Raw genomic sequence first — 21,359 nt, forward strand, 5'->3', positions numbered from 1 at the left:
AAGGACTAAGCTGAAACTGAGAAAAAAAGCCTCTTCTCAAGGTATGCACCAAACCCAACGGTCACGAAATCCATAATTTCTCTATCTCTGTATGAATTAAAATTTCTGGAAATGACTTTGTAGACCAATCACAAGCCTATTTCTAAAGAACTACAATATAAATTAAATATGCTCAGCAAAAAGAAAAAGAAAAACCCATAGATCAAATACTAAAGAATAGGTCAATTGCACCTGTCCACCAGCATCCCCAAATGTCACTTTCGGCAGAAAATTTAAAATTGAAGGATGACGTCCTATCACAATTGAAAATATTCTAAGCCTAGCTGCATTCACATTTATTTTCAAGAACCAAGCTCCACTTTACCTTATTCTCCAGCTGGAAGGTTCTGTAGAGGCAGTATGGGTGATTTAACCAACGTATCAATGTTGTTTGTTTCCAAAGCTAAAGCAGATCGTTTCAGGTGACTCATCAATCCTTTGGTCAAACTCTATTCCTGGACTCCCGAAATTGCTGTGAGTACTTTGGCCAAGTCTTCTCTATGCACCTTCCTCCCTCACTTCCTCCAATTCATCCCAACCTCAGCAACTTCTTGAAGTTTATCTAGCACGACAGTCCATATATTCTTTCCACCAAATAAAGTGCAGAAGAATTTGGCTTGTGCTTTTCTTACTTCCCTTCCATTGACTTCTCTGAAGACTCTCCTATGTCCTAAAATTCCCATATCAGTCCAACTCTCTAGCGCTATCTTCTGTGCGTTTTGCAAGGCATTTCTACTAAGCATCCTCTCTTTAATTTCCTAGCCTTTTGATCCTCTCTTCCCTCCTGAATCTAGTCTGTGGCAAGAGCATCTACACTTTAAACAGTGGCGTATAGAGAAGCAACAATGGGTAGAGACGGTAGAGACTCCAATTCAAAGAGAATTTCAACTGCTGGTTTGAAGGTGAGTTCTTCGATTCTGTATTTCTTGCTTTCTACAATCCTTAATCTAGCAGTGGCTATCGCTAAAATTCAGCTAAAATATATAGGTAATGAAAGAGGATCGACCAAAGAAGTCCCCATTCCAATCTATACTTAAGGCCTCCACAGATGATGGCAGACCAAGCAGCATGGTCATTAAGGTAGGATATTCATTGATCTCTCTTTTTTTTTTCCGAAAGATGAGTTCCAGCAATTCGATAATATGTTGATTTAATCAATTGATGCATTAACAGAAAGCACGCACTGTGATTCCCGCTCACATAGTAGCAGAAGCCATATCGACACTCCGTGGTCTAGACCTTAGATGGTCCGGGCCAATCACCCCAACAGAAATGCAATATGTTGAACAATACGTGCTGGCAAAATATCCACAATATGCTGGACTTGTTGAAGGTGAACAAATAGATCTCTCCACACTTTGCATTAATGAGGAGCCAGTTGAACCCATCCTTGATGATAAAAGGAAATCACCACGGACTGGCTTCAGAGAACCCTTGGCACCATCTTATGGAAGCAGTCACCCGGATCTAGACAGAACCCAGCTAGAGCCATCAAGATTACTTGACATCCTCACCAAGAAGGCCTCCTTCCCTGGGAGTTTCATCTCCATCCCCGAAATTCAAGCTCGAAATAAAGTTCTGAAGTTCTGTGGACTGCCTGATGAGGATTATCTTGTTCTTTTCACTCCAAGCTACAAAGATGCCATGATGTTGGTAGGTGAGAGCTATCCCTTTTTCAAGGGAAACTGCTACATGACCATCATTGGAGAAGACGGGGATTACATAAAGGAGTTCGCTACTTACAAAGAATCAAAGATAATCTCTGCACCTGAAACTTGGTTGGATCTGCGGATCAAGGGATCACAGCTAAGCCAGTATTTCCGCAGAAAATGTAAGCACAGTCCTAAGGGGCTATTTTCCTACCCAGCAGATGTGAATGGGACTCGATATTCAATGCACTGGGTTTCAGAGGCCCACCGGAATTCATGGCATGTTCTTCTGGATGCAACTACATTGGTTGTTGGAGAGGATCAACTAAACCTGTCACTTCACCGACCAGACTTCGTTCTGTGCAGTCTAGATAACAGGCATGCCCATCCTTCAAGAATCACTTGCCTTCTGGTGAGGAAAAAATCTTTTGATGCAGCAACAATTTCTCCTCAAGACAATGAATGAGAAGGATAGTTACATGTAAATATAGAATGTCTTCCATTCAATTAAGCAACAGCCACAAAAGTGAGTCCTGATTTTTCAGATAATTTTTCATGTATAACCTCATAAGAAAAAGTTTCAGAGTTTACACGATTGAAAATAGCAAAGAAATGATCTTGGCACAGATCATATCTTAGATGGAGCACAAAGGACCACGTTGATTGACAGATTTGTAGCCAAAGTTGTTATGAGATTCTAATCGTGTAATCTATGGAAACGCGTTGCCACCAAGCAAGTGGTTTTTTCCTAATCCAGTAACTAGCTAAGGCAAGTTTCTGCATATTCTTTTTGCCAATGTCATAGAACGGATGGTTCATAATGCATGCATGCAAGCAAGAAGAAATATTCTATCTAGAACTTAACTCAAAATTGAGGGTAAACGGCCTATAATAATTGTTGCCTGAGGGGATTTATTGATTTCTTTGTCATTCCAGCATTAGCATGATGAAACCTTTTCTCATGGAAGGACTAGAGCATCTTCATATAAGAATGACCTTAATGAAACTTAACTTCCATGTCTCACGAGGAATAGTCTGGAGCATGTACAGGGAAATTAAAAGTTTGTTGACATAGGCTCCAGGCAACAGCATAGGCTTTAGGCATGGTCTCTGAATTTTAGCTTTGACTTGTATTAAAATTAGAACTTGCAAGTTTCTATTAATTATAAGCTTCTATTCAAAAAATAGTAAATTTATAGGCAAAAACATGCTAAATAACATATGTCGCACTTTAAATGGAAATCTTAGAACTTTCAATAAATTTTCACCCAAAAGCCAATAGTTAGAGGAGCAACTTTTAGCATTTAATGCCAATCAATAAGTAAGAAAATCAAGAAATTAGGGAAAATTTGGGGTTTAAATCCCCCAAACACAAACAAGCTCTAACACACAACGATTTCTGACCTCACAAGAAGCTGAAAAATACTCCTCAAAGACATTAAATATTGAAATTCTCTGTGCTCATGTGTCGCCTCTTCCTCTGTTGGAATAAATAGTAGGAAATATTGGCCAAGCTACATTAGTTTCTAAGTTGATTACTCTAAACCTCCATGGTAATGTCTCTTAGACATACTAAACAAACTTAGCCTTATCAAACCAAATATATGTTTTTCGTTCAACCTCACAATATGGGACAAAGCTCATTGAAACTGGATGCCAAATCTTTAAATTTGACAATGGATAGACCTGCAAAAAACATAATGGAACATGTTATGACTTATCATAGTGATTTAAAAGATGCAAGCATAGGGATCTAAACTCCTTTACAAAATTTATGGGCATTGATATGTTTAAGAATATGGCTATGCGACAATAAGGGGAGTACATCCTGCTTCTATACTCCAGGGTTGTCTCAGTCACCCCCTATATTCAATTAATATCAATCAACTCCCGACAGTTGTATTTCTTGTTTCAACAGGGCCCAAAATCCCACATTTGGCCTCTGACTTGATAGATTCTAAAGTCATGACATCACAAACATAAATATGACCTTCACTAATGGTAAAACTAGCAACATACATATTTCCCCTCTAATAGAAGTTTCTGTTAGAAAGTCCAACCCAAATGCTTAAATTAATAAATGAAGGGAGACTACATGCATATAAGGCACATTGAAACCCTATAGATAAGCGATGTGGGTTACTTTAACACCCCTTTTACATGCAAACCAAACTGAGAATAACACGTAGAATTGACGAATGAGGAGCCTCACAAGCGAAATAAATTTTTTGTGGAAGTTGGTCCGTGATCTTGTTAGTAAGTTTAACTCAAAAGCTTAACCTGATGAGCGGAAGGAGATTTCATAGATGTAAGGCACATTGAAACCCCATAGGCAAGCGATGTAGGATATTTAACCAGTTCCAAATTAATTTAGATTTCTTTTCATCTAATTTTGGAGGTACTGAAAAATAACATGTGCATTCTAAATTTCATCACTTGGGGAAAATACAAGTGGTCGCAACATGTAATTTTCCCACAACAGCATACTCAAACGAGAGTGGCTTAAACAGAGGGACTAATGTCTTTACGATAGTAGTTCTTGAATGAACACGGAAGATCCCTCAATCGGGCAAAAATCCCCTTGAGATATTCTACTATTTAAATTTGTCTTTGGTCATGTGACCAAGTACATACTCGTAACATGCCAGTTCTTGCATAAAAAAGATAATTCTTAACTAGAACAAACAACAATAAGCTTATCTCAAGATCTGTACTCTATACCAATCCCAGTATACACCAATTCTACTATTGTTAATTCTTATCCTAAACTAAGATTTCTGGAAATGATTTCTTCCAGAAACGTTACAATCCTTTTTAAACATCAACTGCCCAAACTAATATCTCTCATGAATCAACTGTAATGAACAGGTCTATTTGCAACTGTTACCCAGCAACTTCTAATGTCATTTTCTGCACAGATTTAAAATTCAGAGAACGGCCTCCACTTACAATTGAAAATACTCTAATCTAGCTAGATCAACATTTATGTTTCAAGAATAAGGACTTATGTTACTCAACTTCCAGCTGGAAGACATTTGTGTTTCAATATAGGCATTATTAGCAAGGATATTTGGTTGTCTGATTCCAAATGCTAGAGCTGAACATTTCGAGTGATCAAAAAATCTTTCAGTCAAATCCTGATACTTTGACACTTAAGATTACATATCTTCAATAACTGAATTCAGATACGCATCCGCAACCAAAAATTCTACAATGAGTTTGGCCAGGTCCTCTCTTTGCACCTTCCTCCCTCCCTCCCAACTTTATTCCTTTCTCTATATCTTAAACTTCTTAAGGATTATCTTGTATTACAGTCAATATCTGTTCCTGTCTAATCAAGTGCAGAAAAATTTCCTTATATCTTTGACACATTTCCATCCATTGACTTGTCTGAACGCTCTTATTTCTAATATACCCATCTCTAACCAACTCATGATCCTGTGTGCTGCGCAAGGCTTACCTAAATATAATCTCGCTTTAATTTCCTAGCCTTTTGGTTCTCATTCTCACAAATCTTGTACATCCATTGCAAATAAACAATCTAAACTTTTATAAGCGGTGAATAGAGAACGGACCATGGATACGGACAACAATGCATTTCAAATGCTGGATTGAAAGTGAGTTCTCAAACTTAAAATCTCTTTGATTCTTTATTTTCGCTTTATACAGATCTTACACTAATAGTGATGCCCATAATATTTATTGACAAAAATATGAAAATGAAGATTGACTGAAGAATTCCCATCCCAATATATACATAAAGCAATGATTGCAGACCCAGAAGTATGGTCATAAAGGAAAGATATTTAGCAGTCGCCTTTTCTTCTAAGGTAAGTGTCCATGATGCAATAGCATTATTAAATCAGCCGGTGCTTCGACAGAAAGCACGTACCACAGTTCCCCCTCACATAGTAGCAGAAGCCATATCAACACTCCGTGGTCTAGGCCTTAGATGGTCAGGGCCAATCACCCAACAAAGATGCAATATGTTGAACAGTACCTGCTGATGAAGTATCCACAATATTGACTTGGTGAAGGAGAGCAAATAGATCTATCCACTCTTTGCATTAACAAGGAGCCATTTGAGCTCGTTCTTGATGATAAGAGGAAGTTGCAGAGGACTTCAGGGAACCATCCCTGCCGTCTTACAGAGGCAGTCACCCCGGTTCAGATGGCACCCAGCTAGAACCATCAAGATTGCTTGAGATCATCACTGCGAGATCCTCGTTCCCCGGGAGTTTGATCTCCATCCCTGAAATTCAAGCTCAAAATAAAGTTCTGAAATTCTGTGGACTGTACAGCAAAGAGTATCTTGTTCTCTTTACTCCAAGCTACAAAGATGCCATGATGTTGGTAGGTGAGAGCTATCCCTTTCTCTGGGGAAACTGCTCGAGACCATCGTCAAGACGATGGGCATTACGTAAAGGAATTCGCTACTTATGAAGAATCAAAGGTAACCTCTGCACCCCAGACTTGGTGGGATCTGCGGATCAAGGGATCACAGCTAATCCAATATTCCGCCCGAAAAAGTAAGCATTGCCGTAAGGGGGATATTCTCACACCCAGCAGATGTCAACAGGACACGATATTCCATGCACTAGATTACAGAAGCCCGTTGAAATTCATGGCATGTTCTTCTTGATTGCAACCGCATGGATTGTCGGAGAAGATTGCCCAAAACCCTCACTTCTCCCATCAGACTTTGTTTTGGGCAGTCTAGACAACAGGCATGCCTATCCTCCAAGAATTACTTGCCTTTTGGAGCGGAAAAAATATTTTGATGCAGCAATTATTTCCTACTCAAGCAAATGAAAGAGAGAGATAGTTCCATGCGGATGGATGTCTTCAAATTAATAAGAACAGCTCCACAAACGAGCTCCGGTATATAAATAAGTTTCCATGTTTAAACTCATAAGAAAAGTTTTCCATGATAAAAAATAACTAAAAATATGACCTTTTACTCACACCATACTTTAATAGATCAAAAAGTATCATGTTGGGTGCTATTTTTGAAAAGCTGTATTGGATCATCATCCTATGACCAGTGAAAACTTGATACACCTAGGTGAGTGGCTTTTCCCAATCTATTAAATCACCAGGCAAGTTTCTTCACTTTCTCCCCGCAAAACAGAAATTGGATGGTGCATTTAAAAAAGAAGATATATACATGTCCACATATAGAAAAAACTAAATAAATTATGTGTATGGAGCCTATAGTAGTTAACAGGATCTATTATAAAGAATCTCCCATGATTCTCTGCAACCGGATGGGTGAGATTTTAAAGAGACAGCTAAATAGTGCAAGCATAGTTTGCAGTGGGGTGGGTCAAAAGCTTAGAATTCTCTCTATCGAAGTGCAGCTACTGTTTGTGAAGCACCCGCCCCGAGTTCTGGTGAAAGCTATCCTTCTGGGGACCTCTCTTCTCTACCAATTTATGAAGCAAAATTCCAGAGTCAACATAACAATGCAACCTGGTTTGACAGTAGGATGATAGCACGTTTGTCGGTAATTAACCATGGTGGATCTTACAGCAGATAACAAGAACGGTCTAGAGTATGCGGAAAGAGAATGACAGTTTGTCGGAGGACATAGTCTCTTGGATATGGCATTGGATTTAGCAATGGCTTCCAATTTTTAGCTTTATCTTGACTTTGATTAAAGTTAGAAGTTGTGAAGTCTCATTACTTTCTAGCTTTTACTAAAAAAAATATTAAATAAACGAGAACATGCTACGATCCTATATTTGAATTTCAAATGAAAATCTCAAAATTTCAATATTATTTTCACCAAAAAGCCAAAAGTTAAGAGGAACAACCTTTGTCACTTCTGCTCCAAACTTAACAGACAACTTCTGACTAGCTTTTGATGCCAATCAACAAGTCAAGTTAGAAGGAGCAAAACAAAAATAGAAGCAAAAGTAGGGGGCTAAAATTCCCCTGAAACCCCCAAACAAGCACTAACACATTAAATTTACTTTCTTACCTCATAAAAATTCAGGATGAACCGGACTCTATGCTTTTGCCCGTTTTCTCTTTCTCCACAGCACTAAGAAGCTGTTGCATTGCTCAAGCATGTTGCATTACTAGCTAAGTTAATCTCAAACTAAGGAAACAAACGAAACCATCTCCTTTAAAAAATGAATCTATAATCTCACATTCCAAGTCAACCCTGGTAAGCTCTCATTCAGACAGCATTATCACATCTTAATGAGTTCCACAAAAGTCTTTAGGGTCTGTATGTCAACCTTATTGAACCAAAAACATCCTCGTTTGACCCCACAAAGTGGGTCAAAACCTGCTGCACAATCTTCAGAATTAGTCGCGGAATAGGAGAAAACATTATGGAAATTGATGGAAAAAGATGGTAGGGGAGGTCAGGATCTGGTACGGTGATACCTAGAAATGAACTTAAAACATTAAATAAAAAAAAACGCTCCACTAGGAACTCTTAATGGCATATTTTAACAGAAGAATGCAGGCAAAGAATCTCTGATTTATGACTTGCTAAACCGTAATTTATTAATGGAGCAAAATACTGTCGCCACCCTGTGCTGACTGCATGAAAGGTATTTCTGTAATGATCAAGTTTGACAAAAGTTCACAATGACCGAATGTAATGTAGCTGCAGCACATACATGATTAGTTATCTTTCTCATATATTTCTTGCTTCTTGCACAGGCACATTTTAAAAGGTTTGAATTATCTAAATCACCAGGGAAATGGACAGTGCAGCTTAAGAGAAAAGTGACTGCGCAACATTGTTTCCTCAGAAAGGCCACAGTCAAGTACATGTCTTACTTTGACCAAAAAAAAAAAGTACATTTCTTACAAGAAGTTCAAAAAAAAAAAATAGCCAGGCAAGCAAATAAAGATCTGAAGCATCAATATTACCAAATAACTTGAAAAACAAAACCTGACACAACTTTTATGTAAGTCCTATCATCTTAAGTATGCAGATACTTTGACAAAAAAAAGGTATGTAGATACATATAACTCTGCAAAATATTTAGCCCGGATGACTTAATACGCAGATCGTCCATCTCCCTCAGTAATCACATCTTTGAAAGACCCACCACTAGGGATCATGGGCAAAACATGCTCTTGATGGGGGACAATCACATCCAACAAGTATGGCCCAGGAGTATCTAACATCTTTTGGACAGCTGCTCTAAGATCTGCCTTTTTCGTCACACGAGATGCAGGTATTCCACAGGCTTCAGCAAATTTCAACATATTTGGAAATATATCAGACTCTCTAGATGGATTCCCTAGATATGTGTGAGCCCTGTTGGCTTTATAAAAGCGATCCTCCCATTGGACAACCATGCCCAGATGTTGATTGTTCAACAGCATTATCTTGATAGGCAGATTCTCCACTCTGACTGTCGCCAACTCCTGGACGTTCATTATGAAGCTTCCATCTCCATCAATGTCCACCACAACAGCATCGGGTTTTGCAACGGCAGCTCCAACCGCAGCAGGCAATCCAAAACCCATGGCCCCTAATCCACCGGACGTCAACCATTGGCGGGGCCTCTTGTACTTGTAAAATTGAGCAGCCCACATTTGGTGTTGCCCAACTCCAGTGCTTATAATAGCATTTCCATCAGTTAGCTCATCGAGAACTTGAATCGCATACTGAGGAGGGATAGCTTCCCCAAAAGTCTTATAAGTTAATGGATTACTCATTTTCTGCTCATCAAGTTCCATTCTCCAAGCTGAAAAATCAAGTTTGAGCTTCGATTTTCTAGTCTCCATAATGCTATTTATCCCTTTTAATGCCAGCTTCACATCTGCACATATTGACACATGAGGCTGCTTATTTTTCCCAATCTCTGCCGAATCGATATCGATGTGAATGATTTTAGCTCGGCTGGCAAAAGTTTCCAGCTTCCCTGTCACACGGTCATCAAACCTAACTCCAAACGCGAGCAGCAAATCACATTTATCAATAGCATAATTAGCATAAACAGTTCCATGCATTCCCAGCATTTGAAGGGACAGTTCATGTGAGCATGAGAATGCCCCGAGCCCCATCAAAGTACTAGCGACTGGAATCCCCGTGAGGTCCACAAACTTTCTCAATTCCTCGCTTGAATTCAAACATCCACCTCCCACATACAAAACCGGTTTCTTCGACTCCGATACCAACCTCACAATCTGTTCCAAATGGGCCTCCGAAGGTGACTTGGGCAATCTCGACATGTATCCGGGCAACGTTATGGGCACATCCCAATTAGGAATAACAAGCTGTTGCTGTATATCTTTAGGTATATCGATCAGGATAGGACCAGGTCTCCCCGAAGTCGCCAGGTAGAAAGCTTCATTCACAACTCTAGGAATATCTTCCACATCAAGGACAAGGTAATTGTGTTTCGTAATAGACCGCGTCACCTCAACAATCGGAGTCTCTTGAAATGCATCCGTTCCAATCATTCTTCGTGGCACCTACAAACACATTCACATACACACTCATCCATAACGCGGCGGTGCATCAGAGAAAGCGAGCGGAACTGAACAGAGTCGCATATTCAAAACACTGATTATTTAATACATATGCACTGCAAATGAAGCCAGAAAAAATTTAACAGCATCTATCATCCTAATGCTACCTAATAACTGGTCTACGGAAGGACATATATCTCCATACATACACCTCCTGCGCTCCGCTAGCATTCCTCCGGAACAAAAGAAGAGACAGAAAAGGAAAAAAGAGAATCGGACGGTCGAGCAGCAAAAACTCCTAAAGATACCTGGCCAGTGATGGCGATGAGGGGGATGCTGTCTAGCATGGCGTCGGCGAGTCCACTGACCAGATTGGTGGCGCCGGGGCCGGAGGTGGCGATGCAAACGCCGGGGAGGCCGGAGGCGCGCGCGTATCCCTCCGCGGCGAAAACGCCCCCCTGCTCGTGGCGGGGGAGCACGTTCCTGATGACGCGAGACCGGGTGAGGGCCTGGTGGATCTCCAAGGAGGCGCCGCCCGGGTAGGCGAAGACGTCGGAGACGCCCTGGCGCTCGAGGGCCTCGACGAGGACATCGGCGCCCTTGCGAGGCTCGTCGGGGGCGAATCTGGAGACGAACGTTTCGGGGGCCGCTACGGTCGGGGTTGGCGGCGACGGCGGCGCGGAGGGGGTTTTGGCGGCGGCGCAGGGAATGCGAGATGGGGAAGGAGAGCCGGAGGAGACGCGGAGGAGGGAGGCGGGGGGCTTGGCGGGATTGGGAGGCACGCGGAGGGTAAATCGGTCCAGGGGAGTCTGGGATTTGGAGGGAAAAGAGGAGGCGGAGGTTCTGGCGGCGGAGGAGGGGGTTGAAGTGGCGGCGGCGGCCATGGCTCGAGATCGCGCGAGGGAGAGAGAGAGGGGACAAATGGGCGTGTTGCAGGTGCGGAGGAATGTGCAGCTGAGTTTGAGCGAGGCTGAGAGGAGGACCCGTCGTCCGGGGGTGGAGAGATGGATTTACCAGAATGTCCCCCTTCGTGTTTTGCTCCACGACAAATGGGGGGGATGTACTGGGGAGAAAATTGGAATAGAAGAAAGGGGCAGAGGAAGAGTCAAAGAGAATCTCTCTTTCGGTGATTTTTGGATATTGGATCTCCCAATTATTTTTTAGGGATAATGACATAAATAGTCTCCAAACTTTAACTTAATATTTAATTGGATTCATAGATTTTTAATTTATTCAATGTGGTCCTTAAATTTTTTATACATGTTCAATTTAATTCCTAAACTATATAAAAATGTACAACATAGTCTCTGAACTTGAATTAATGAAAGGACTACATTTAACATTTTTATAAAACTCAGGGACTAAATTGAACATGTGTCAAAATTTCATGAACCACATTAAACAAATTAAAAGTTTAGGGACCACATTGAACATTAGGTTAAAGTTTAGGGACTACATTGAACAAATTAAAAGTTTAGGGATCAAATTGTATATTGAGTCAAAGTTCAGGGACTGTTTATATCATTTTCCTTTATTTTTGAGAGATAAATCATTTTTCCTTATTTTTGAATAAATATATTACGGAACTGGAAAGTTGAAAAGGTGAAAGAAAAAGGATTTATTCATATGAAGTGTAATCGTTTTCATTTTAGTACGAAGAAAATAAATCACTGCTAAAAAAGTTGGAAGAACCTTATAATTTCTAAATGTTTTCTTATTTGCGTTGTTGTGGCTCATTCGGTTTGATTTGTTTTGATCAACTAATTATACATAGATTTCCTACTAAAACTATAAGAAACATATTCTAAATTAAAAGATGACTATGAAAAATACTTCAGTGACTTGCATGGAGACGTTTTGCTATCCCAGTGATTCAATGTTAATTAAAAATCATATGTCAGATGCTAAAATGTAAAAAAATTCAAAAATTAGAGAAATGGTCACTGTGGACCCTCGATAGAAATTCATTACAAAATACGATTTCATTGTTATTATTAATTCTCTATTTACGTTCTTTAAGATGAATTAATGAATTTGGGGCAAAAGGAGGACCAAATAACAATATATCGAAACCATTCTTTACGTGGATTTCATATAGAGACACGTGAATTATTAACATATACCTCAAAACAAATTGCTTCGTCTAATTTCATCAAAGTTAAATAAATTTGATTAAAAAAAAGTATTTGAAGAAATCAATTCGAATGAATATAATCTCGTCCTCCTGTTGTTCCGTAAAAGAGATGGCACACAAGTCGCCGAGGAGAAGCACTAGGCGTTTGTGCAAGGCGACCGAAACAAGTTCAAAGCAAGGAGGATTTCCAAAATATACATACGGATCTTATAAAAAGAGTAATTCTTAAATCACTCTTTACATTTTTCTTGTGATATAATAATCAATATCTTAATAAATTAAACTCTATTTCTGTTATGTGTGTGCCTTCCAATTCAAACACTTTTCTTTCCGCCAAACACTTTAAACACCCCCAAAGGGAGGTATGAGGATGGGAAGCAACCACAGTCCCCATCGCCATCCAGACACTTCAAATCAAATTTGAGTAGGCTAAGTAGGATCCGTCCTCCCTTTCAAACTTAAATTTCCATCGACTAGTTCTATAAAGAAATTGAGGATGCAATGTCAAAACTACGAAAATTCGTTGGTTATGATGAAAACGAACTTAAAACACTCAAAAATATGCAGTATTGAGTATAAACTACAAAGATAATGGGGAAAAACAAAGGGCCTCCTAAGCTCAAACAACACTGATGTCCAGTCCAATCAAACTAATAATGCTCTGGGCAAACCGCCTCATATTCCCATGAATCCACTTTCTTGATGGCCTGCAAAAGAACGCGATCCAATTTTCATTCGAGAAGAGAACTAGAAAAATCACAAGACACTGTACAAAATTGAAAAGAAATTTCATATATGCCAAATGGTGCAGACAGATTTAATTGAATTATAAAAGACATCTTCCATAGGTTCATCAATAGGGACAATACATTGCAGTAGAACCTCACATACCAAGAATTAAAGAGAAACCCAATGATTACTAAATGCAAAGACATCTTAATCAAGGAAGCAGAATTGGGAAGGCAGACCAATTAGATTCAAGTTAACGAAAACTAAACTGTATTCACTATAACTTTTAAAGACATTCAAATCGAGCTATCTCATCTTTTCATTCAATTGTCCCATTCTCAAAGATACCATGTACTTTCCATGGCAAAGATATCTGACAACAAAATGCCGCTAAACAGCTCTCTCCATCTATGACTAAAGAATTCTGAATATTTCTCAAGTTTCACTTTATTATGTAATTTTTCATTTAGATGTAAAGCAGAGCTAATAATTTGCAAACATTTAAAACTTAGTAGCGATCTGATGAAACTTTTTGTAAGTAGGCAATTCATAATTCCACTAAGTACATATAGATCCTCTCATAAATGCCAAATTAGATCGAACACCTATCTAAACATATAGAACACACCACAAAAACTTATTCAGCAAACTAAGCGACTCTTATACATCAGCAAGTGATAGTGTCATACCCCATTGATAGAGCAATAAAAACCATCACACGACAGCCAAACACATGAATAAAGTGATGGAGATGTACTCATTTTTTGGATAAAAAAACGATTGGCTGACAGCAGCATGCCTTAAATAAGTCCACCAGCATTAGAAAATAGTATCAAGATTAAATTGGATGGAAAACACTAGTTGGATGATGTGATAGGATCATGACATGACACAATGGTTATAAATCTAACACTCAATTTACGACAATGGAGGCTTTACTCCATATTTTCGAAACCAGACCGATCCATGCATGGCAACCACTGGGTTAATGGCCATTTGCATGTTACTCATGGCTGCAGAAGTATTAAGCTAGAGGTTCATATATTGCCTGAACCTGAAGCATTTTCCATTAAGTGAGTGCCTCCTCTTTAAATAATTTAACTGTTGACAATGAATGTGCACTACGCACATGGGTAAATGGCATGTGCCTACAAACTAAAGGGGAAAAAACCCTCATTTGAACCTCAAATAACCGCAAGTCTATAGCCTTTTTCACCTTTCCTCATCTATCTGCTCAGTTGACCAGTTTGACATGGTCCAACCCCTATTTTGTTCAGTTTTGAACCACTGACAGTCAATGGACTGGACCTCATCCAGTTCAACCTGTTGAACAGGATGTCTGGTCCAATTATCAGAACATTGGTTTCAGTTAGACCTCAAGGAAAGAATGAAGATGCTATTCAGAGCTTCCTACCGCTAACGATCTTCATCCAGCAGAATTTCCTACTGAAATGTTGACATCGTCATCTATTTTCCTCAAAGAGATTTACTATCCATACTTGCAAGTTGCAGCAGTTAATTCCTGTTGGGTCTCAAATAAATCTATAAGAGAAAAATCGTTTCCATGGAATCAGAAATAACGAAACTAACGTCTAAACTGTCAATTTCCCTTGGAATCAGTAGTTATCAGCAGTTCTTATTGCATAAATCTCATCCATGGATGGTAGTCCAGCTAAAAATCCGCTTGGATAAATAAACTAAGACGCAAACAGTGTTCAACAACTCCTTTCATGGCCTATGCAACCTCAGAACAAAGTCGTACCAACGAGGATCATAAACTGATCCACGAACCTAATCAAAATTTTCAATGCTACGAGAGATTTACCGGAGAGCAGACACGGCCCGAATTCAATTCACTACAGAGCTTCTAACCAAATCCCCACCAACAAATTACAGGTCCTTATAAGAAATTATCCACGAAACAATCCACGATCGAACCGCAGGAGGCAAAATCCACCGACCACTAAAAACCAATCCACAGATCCAGGCAAAAAACCTACCTAATTAGAACCGACGATGATGTTGTTGATCGGAATGAAGATCAGCTTGACGAAGAACCCCACAAATCCCATCACCACGAAGCCGATCGCGGTGCGGAACGCCACCTTCGTGAACTCTGCATCCACGAAATCGCCATTACACAGGACACAAAAAATCGCGACCAGAACCCCAGCGCTCACGCCAGATCTGCAAAAGATCGCGCGGCCGAAACCCGAGAAATTCCGACACGGGACGAAGGTACGAGGAGGGCGGCGGTCTCGGGGGGTTTACCTTTGCGGTCGGGCTTGTGGCATCGCTTCACGAGGCGGACGCTGTCCTTGGCGAACTCTCTCAAGGGATCGATGGCGGAATCGATGGCATCCATCGCCCAAATCTCGCGCTCGAAACCCTAGAAACCGAAGAGACGATTCGCAACGGAAGGGACAGAGGAAACTCGGGGATTGGAGTCGAGAGAATGATCCGTCTTATATATATAGATCTGGACTCTGACTTTTTCTTTGTCCTCCGTGACGCGATATCTGGACGCTTATATAAACGTATTAGGTTTCCCGTCATTTCATTTTCATGATCATTTTTAAGAAATTATTTTTTATATTTTCTATTTTTCGAAAAATAAACGAAGCATGATATTAAGTTTTTTTTTTCTCTCCAAAATCTCGATGAAAAATGCCAACTCGTATCGCCTTCAAGGTATTGATATTGCTATGTATTTGATCACAAGATTTAATAGTACAATCGTGTCTTACTCCATTCATATTTAATGTTGTGTCATAAATTTTGAAAAAAAAAACATTTTTTAAAATTGCGACGGAGTGAAATTTTGATTTCTTCTTTTTCACTTTATTGTAAATAAATGAAACAACCAAATACCTTAAAAAATTTCGTGCATCATCTATGATTTCATGATTTGTCAGTTTATCCTCTTAAAATCTTAGAACCAGCTGGGCATCAAGCAAATTTATTCTATTTGATGAATAGCCCATTTAGATTTGAGAAAAAGTCATAAAAAAAAATCTCAAATTATGCTCACCATATACATTTATCATAAACTTTTTTTGGGATTTTATAAATTCAAAACTTGTACCCGTGTGACGCATTTGCCTAAACTATTATATGTGACGCCAAAAATTCAAAACTTGTACTCGTACGATACATTTACCCTTCGTTAAAATTTCATTAACAAACGTTGCTGAAAATACGCAGCTACCTACGTGGACAACATAAGTGAGAAAAATATGTCAGCTCATTGTATGCTTTTTTCTCGTTTTCGTTTTCCTTTTTTTTTTTAACTTCATCATTCTTTTTCTTCCTTGGTTTGGTGACAGTGAGGACGGTGACGATGGCCATGGTAAGGATGACGGTGGTGAGGGCGGCGATAAAGACGAAAGAGGAAGGAAAAAAAGAAAAAGGAAAAAACATTCTTGATGGAGGGTAAACATGTGGCGTAAGTTTAAGTTTGAGATTTTTTGTGCCATTAAAAAATTTTAGGGTAAATATGTCACATGAATATAAATTTTGGATTTTTTGTGTTGCAAATAAAGTTTGAAGTAAATGTGTCACAAGGGTACAAATTTGTAGTAAATTTGTTGCACACAAGTTTGAGGTTACAAAAAAAAACTCGGGGTAAATGCGTCACAATTGACATAATTGAAAATTTGTGGTCGCTTGATCATTTAGATTTAAGTCGAGGAATGTTTTATTTTTTATCAAAAGAAAATGAAAGAACGTTTGGATTAATCCTTAAGAAGTCGATGAGTCAGATATTGGGCCGTGAATGGGGCCTCCGTCCAATTGATCTTTCCGGCCCAAGCCCATCCATCCAAGAATGTTATGCTTTGGACCAGTATTAAAGCCTGACACCGAGCCAACAAAGCTAAAGAATAGGGCCGCACTTGGTAACCTGGTCAAATAGGGTGCGAATGGTAACATTCTGCTCCGAAATCAAATTTTCTGAAATTGATTTCTGGAATTCTTGCCGAAATTGATTTCGAAGGAGAAATCGTTTGGTAAACATGACTAATTCGCTCTAGAAATTGATTTGAACAGAACTGCTTTTTGATTTGTTGATTTTTTTGCACCTAAAAAATTTAAATTTTACTCAAAGTGGGTGGCCACATGTATTATAAGCCATTATGTAAAGTTTTGAAATTTTTGATTTTTTAATTGTTTTTTGGCACCTAAAAAATTTAAATTTCACTCAAAGTGGATGGCCAGGTATTCTAAGTCATTTTGTGAAGTTTTGAATTTTTTTATTTTTTGGGCACCTCAAAAATTTAAATTTTACTCAAAGTGGGTGGCTGAGATATTCTAAGCCATTCGTGAAGTTTTGAAATTTTTATTTATTTTTAATTTTTTGGGCACCTCAAAAAATTGAATTTCACTCAAAATGGGTCATGGGTATTTTAAGTCATTTTGTGAAGTTTTGAAAATTTTTATTTTTATTTTATTTTATTTTTTTGCACCTCAAAAATTAAAATTTCACTCAAAGTAGGTGGCGCGGTATTTTAAGCCATTTTGTGAAGTTTTGAAATTTTTGATTTTTTGGGCACCTCAAAAAATTTAAATTTCACTCAAAGTGGGTGGCCACATGTGTTTTAAGCTATTGTGAAGTTTTGAAATTTTTGATTTTTGATTTTATTTTTTAAAAAAAATTCACCAAATTTCATATTTTCCCGAAATCTGACTTTTTTTATTTTCTGGAAATTTTATGAATTTTTCTAGAATTTTTCAATTTTTATGCATTTTAAAAAAAATTGTGAGAAAATAGAGAGAATATATTCTAATCAAGAAGCTACAAAAACTAGCTTCTTTTTTGGCCCAAACACATTACGAAGCAAAACTCATTCTGGAACCAAAAAAGAATGTATTTTTACCAAATGCGTTTTTGCCTGGAATGCAAAAATTCCTCCGGAATGCATTCGAAATTTTTTAACAAACGCATTTTTGGAATGCACTGAGCAGTAAATTTTGCTCGAAATGCATTCCTGGAGCGTAAATTTTGCTCGAATGGATTCCATGCGCGCCCATAGTAATCGATTCTATTCTTTTGTTCCCAAAATCAGTTTTAGAATAGAAATTTGTTTGGTAAATTTTTTGTTCCCGACACAAATTTGCACAAATTTGTTCCCAAAATCCGTTTTGGAACAGAATTAAGAAGCAAAAAACAATTGATTCTCGATTCTGGGAACAAGAATCAGAAATGGAAAAGAAATTTATTTTTTCTTCTTCTTCTTGGTTTTCCTCCTTCTTCCTGGCATTTGGCCGACCACCAGCCACTAGTGACTGGTCATAGGCCAGGGTCAACGAGGGTGAGGGCTGGACCCTCACCGCTTGGGTGAGGCCCGCCCTCGTTGGATCTAAAGTGGGCGATCCTCGCTGCCGCCGCCCTCGCCAGATCCGGCAAGGGCGGCTAGCGGCCTGGGCGAGGGCACGGCGAGGGTCCAGCCCTCGCCCAAGCCACGAGCTGCCCTCGCCGGCCTTGGGGTGTGGCCGGTTGCCGGCGCCGGTAACCTGGCCATGGCCAAGGAAGGGGAAAAAGAAGAAAAAAAGAAAGAAAGAAATATTAAAAATTCAAAATATTATTAATAAAAAGAAATTTTGTGCAATTACAAAACGCATTTATGTTCTTTTTCTATTTCAATAATAGAAATTTTGGGCATTTACCAGATGCCTTCAAATACTTAGAAATTGTTCCCGGGTACGGAATAAAAAAAATCATTTCTAAATAGAAATTATTTTTGGGAACAAAATGGTTACCAAACACACCCTAGAAAACCAGCTTGAAAGGTTAATGAAAGAGCCCGCTAGCATACTAATGGCCGTCATGTTCTAAAAGAAACACTTTTATTAATTTACTGTGAGAATAACAGTCTTTTCTGGCTACAAAAAACAAAAAAATAATTAATTATAAATCATTGTAGGGTTCTCTTCTTCAAGAATTTGTGGCTCACAACATGCTATTACTCTCATAGTAGCCCAAAAACTGTTATGTTAGTAAAACCAGTTTTAAAATGACAATCACATGTTCGCCACAAATTCTGCTACAAGAGAACGGAAAACAGGCTTGGAATGCTAACGAAACTTAAGGGTGCGTTTGTTTCACCGAAAACTTTACGATAGCCTCTCTTTATTTCATGGAAAATGTGACATTTCTAAGAAGTCATTTTTCAAGAAAATAATAATATTTTTCAATATTTGGCTGAAATACAAAAATATATTAGAAGATATTTTCCATCGTTTGGTATGAAAAATCTAATTTGATTTTTCAAAATAAACATACATTATTTGAGCACTGGTAGCTTGAGCATGAGCAGCCAAAAACCAAGTACGAGCACTAGAGTCTCAGGTCTAGTCTTGATGGACCTCGACTCAGGCATTGGTAATGGGGGCACGGGCACCTGGGTCTCGAGCTCGGCCTCGATCGACCCTAATGTAGGCACTAGGGTCCTGGACCCAACCTCAATGAACTTGGGCACAACCATTGTTTACCTAGACTCGCATGTTGGGGATTCCAGCTCAAATACTAAGATCTTGCGCTTGGCATTTGTGGATCCAAACCCATGTGCCGCGGCATTGGGCATGGGCATCGAGGTCCCGAGCCTCGTCTCGATGGACCCCGGCTTGGGTGCTAGAGACCTAGTCTTGGACACTGGGAACCCAAAAACTAGTGTTGGGGTTTCGCGCTCAAATGTAGAGTTTCGGGTTCAAGCGATGATACCTAGTTATATTTTGGAAAACGATTTCCAATATTTTAAAGAGGAAATCATTTCCCTTAATTTAAGCATAGGTTTTCCATTGACTTATTTTTCTAAGCGAACCAAATGCTAGAAAATGAGAAAAATGTTGTCTAACAAAAAATGGAGCCATAAAGGAAAATATTTTCCGTGAAAATCATTTTCAAGGAAAATGGTTAGCTTTTATTTATTTGGTGGTTTTGGGAATATGATTTCCTTTTTGCTAGAAAGGAAAATTTCTCCCACAATCTAAGCTTACTGTTTTCGGTTCACGAAAAACATTTTCCGTACATCGATTAGTTCTTCGTCATCTAAACATGGAAAAGTTAGTAAACAATTTCCCGGAAAACTGACAAACCGTGAAACTACATCGGGATCTCTATAAAAATGATTTATAAAAACAAGAAATAAGGGGAAATGTCAAATAAGGATATGAAGTGAGGCAATGTTCTCAAAAGATAGATTATAATAGACTTTGTCTCAAATAAGAGCTTGAAGTGGCTAACTTATTCTCAAATAATGGTCTAAGCTTACTTGCCGACCAAATCTTATATATAGCGAGAGGTATTTTCGTCCAAGGGTATTTAAAAAAAAAATTTCTTTTATTATCTTTTTTTTAATTTCCCTTTCTTTTTCTTTTTTCTTTCTTTGTCTTCTGTAGATCTTCTCCTCTAAAGTACCTTTCTCTCTCCACGCGGACGTCACCATCGACGCCCTCAACCTCATGCACCTCGACCTTGTCCGCACCGCCTTCGACAGCAAATTAAGCACCAATGTCATTAGATGGAGGTCAATCCGAACCCTAGATTGAGCCCGAGAGCCAAGATCTGATGCTCATGCTCGATATGAACCCTAGATCTCAGTGCGACGGTGCAAGACGAAACTTGAAGGTGTAAGCTGTTAAAATGGTAAAACAGGGCTGAATAGAAGAAGAAGATTCAGGCACAACGTTGCCTTGTATTTTCTATATATTTCAAGAGAATATCTTTTTTTATATGCACGTTTGCTATACAACACAGTGAATAGATAGGCTAAGCACTAGGTTTACAAGACGCGTGATTCTGTGGGATATAATCTCTAGAAAATTATCTGTCTTGAGGAGCAAGTCGTGGAGGAATTGTATGTGTATTCTTGGAAGGAAATGATCTGACTTGATGACCAAGTCTTGGAGGAATTGTAGCAGTTCCACAATCAACGCTGTTGGGATTTCTTTCCTTTGATACCCCGCAAGCTGATGGGACAGTAATCACAATAAGCTTGGCCTGAAGGAGGCGGAAACGGGATCCTGAAAGGGCTTTGGTGAAAATGTCCGCTGGTTGGTCCGTTGAAGAGATATACTGAACATGTAATTGGCGCTGATGAATTTGTTCACGAACAAAATGATAGTCAATCTCCACATGTTTCGTCCGAGCATGAAAAACAGGATTGCCACTGAGGTAGATAGCTGAAATATTATCACACCATAGTACCGGAGACCCCTGCAGGGTGATTCTTAGATGAGAAAGTAAAGCTTGAATCCATATGATCTCAGCAGTGGTGTCAGCAAGACATTTGAATTCTGCCTCAGTACTTGAACGAACAATCGTTCTTTGCTTGCGAGAACTCCAGGAGATTAAATTAGAACAAAGA

At 39.0% G+C, this 21,359-nt stretch overlaps 3 protein-coding genes and 1 pseudogene across 3 annotated transcripts; 2 read left to right on the forward strand and 2 right to left on the reverse strand.

Annotated features, from left to right (window-relative positions):
• The first annotated feature begins 427 nt into the window (after positions 1–427).
• Positions 428–2,440, forward strand: LOC115662374 (uncharacterized). The gene is made up of 3 exons (XM_030584524.2): positions 428–941; positions 1,027–1,119; positions 1,213–2,440. Exons 1-3 carry the CDS (start codon positions 885–887, stop codon positions 2,152–2,154), a joined length of 1,092 nt encoding a protein of 363 aa, XP_030440384.1. The 5' UTR covers positions 428–884; the 3' UTR covers positions 2,155–2,440.
• Positions 2,441–5,473: 3,033 nt separating this feature from the next.
• LOC115692136 (uncharacterized) lies at positions 5,474–6,500 on the forward strand (annotated as a pseudogene).
• Positions 6,501–8,587: 2,087 nt separating this feature from the next.
• On the reverse strand, positions 8,588–11,066 carry LOC115693754 (acetolactate synthase 2, chloroplastic-like). Its single transcript, XM_030620816.2, has 2 exons — positions 10,442–11,066; positions 8,588–10,136 (listed from the first exon to the last, which is right to left on the reverse strand). Exons 1-2 carry the CDS (start codon positions 11,015–11,017, stop codon positions 8,709–8,711), a joined length of 2,004 nt encoding a protein of 667 aa, XP_030476676.2. The 5' UTR covers positions 11,018–11,066; the 3' UTR covers positions 8,588–8,708.
• Positions 11,067–12,692: 1,626 nt separating this feature from the next.
• LOC115662082 (protein transport protein Sec61 subunit gamma-like) lies at positions 12,693–15,467 on the reverse strand. Its single transcript, XM_030584266.2, has 3 exons — positions 15,268–15,467; positions 14,997–15,112; positions 12,693–12,974 (listed from the first exon to the last, which is right to left on the reverse strand). The coding sequence occupies exons 1-2, from the start codon at positions 15,359–15,361 to the stop codon at positions 14,997–14,999; spliced, it is 210 nt and encodes a 69-aa protein (XP_030440126.1). The 5' UTR covers positions 15,362–15,467; the 3' UTR covers positions 12,693–12,974.
• Between the last annotated feature and the right edge of the window lie 5,892 nt (positions 15,468–21,359).

The sequence above is a fragment of the Syzygium oleosum genome, unplaced genomic scaffold (genome assembly GCF_021117445.2).
Source record: "Syzygium oleosum isolate NSW1041296 unplaced genomic scaffold, Sole_v2.1 Sole_v2.09, whole genome shotgun sequence".
NCBI classification, from domain to species: Eukaryota; Viridiplantae; Streptophyta; class Magnoliopsida; order Myrtales; family Myrtaceae; genus Syzygium; species Syzygium oleosum.

Coding starts and splice junctions, on each gene's coding strand:
- LOC115662374 (XM_030584524.2), top strand. CDS start 885: ATGGGTAGAGACGGTAGAGACTCCAATTCAAAGAGAATTTCAACTGCT. Junction 942..1,026: donor TTTCAACTGCTGGTTTGAAG/GTGAGTTCTTCG, acceptor TAAAATATATAG/GTAATGAAAGAGGATCGACC. Junction 1,120..1,212: donor CAAGCAGCATGGTCATTAAG/GTAGGATATTCA, acceptor ATGCATTAACAG/AAAGCACGCACTGTGATTCC.
- LOC115693754 (XM_030620816.2), bottom strand. CDS start 11,017: ATGGCCGCCGCCGCCACTTCAACCCCCTCCTCCGCCGCCAGAACCTCC. Junction 10,137..10,441: donor TCATCGCCATCACTGGCCAG/GTATCTTTAGGA, acceptor ATGTGTTTGTAG/GTGCCACGAAGAATGATTGG.
- LOC115662082 (XM_030584266.2), bottom strand. CDS start 15,361: ATGGATGCCATCGATTCCGCCATCGATCCCTTGAGAGAGTTCGCCAAG. Junction 15,113..15,267: donor CCACAAGCCCGACCGCAAAG/GTAAACCCCCCG, acceptor TCGTGGATGCAG/AGTTCACGAAGGTGGCGTTC.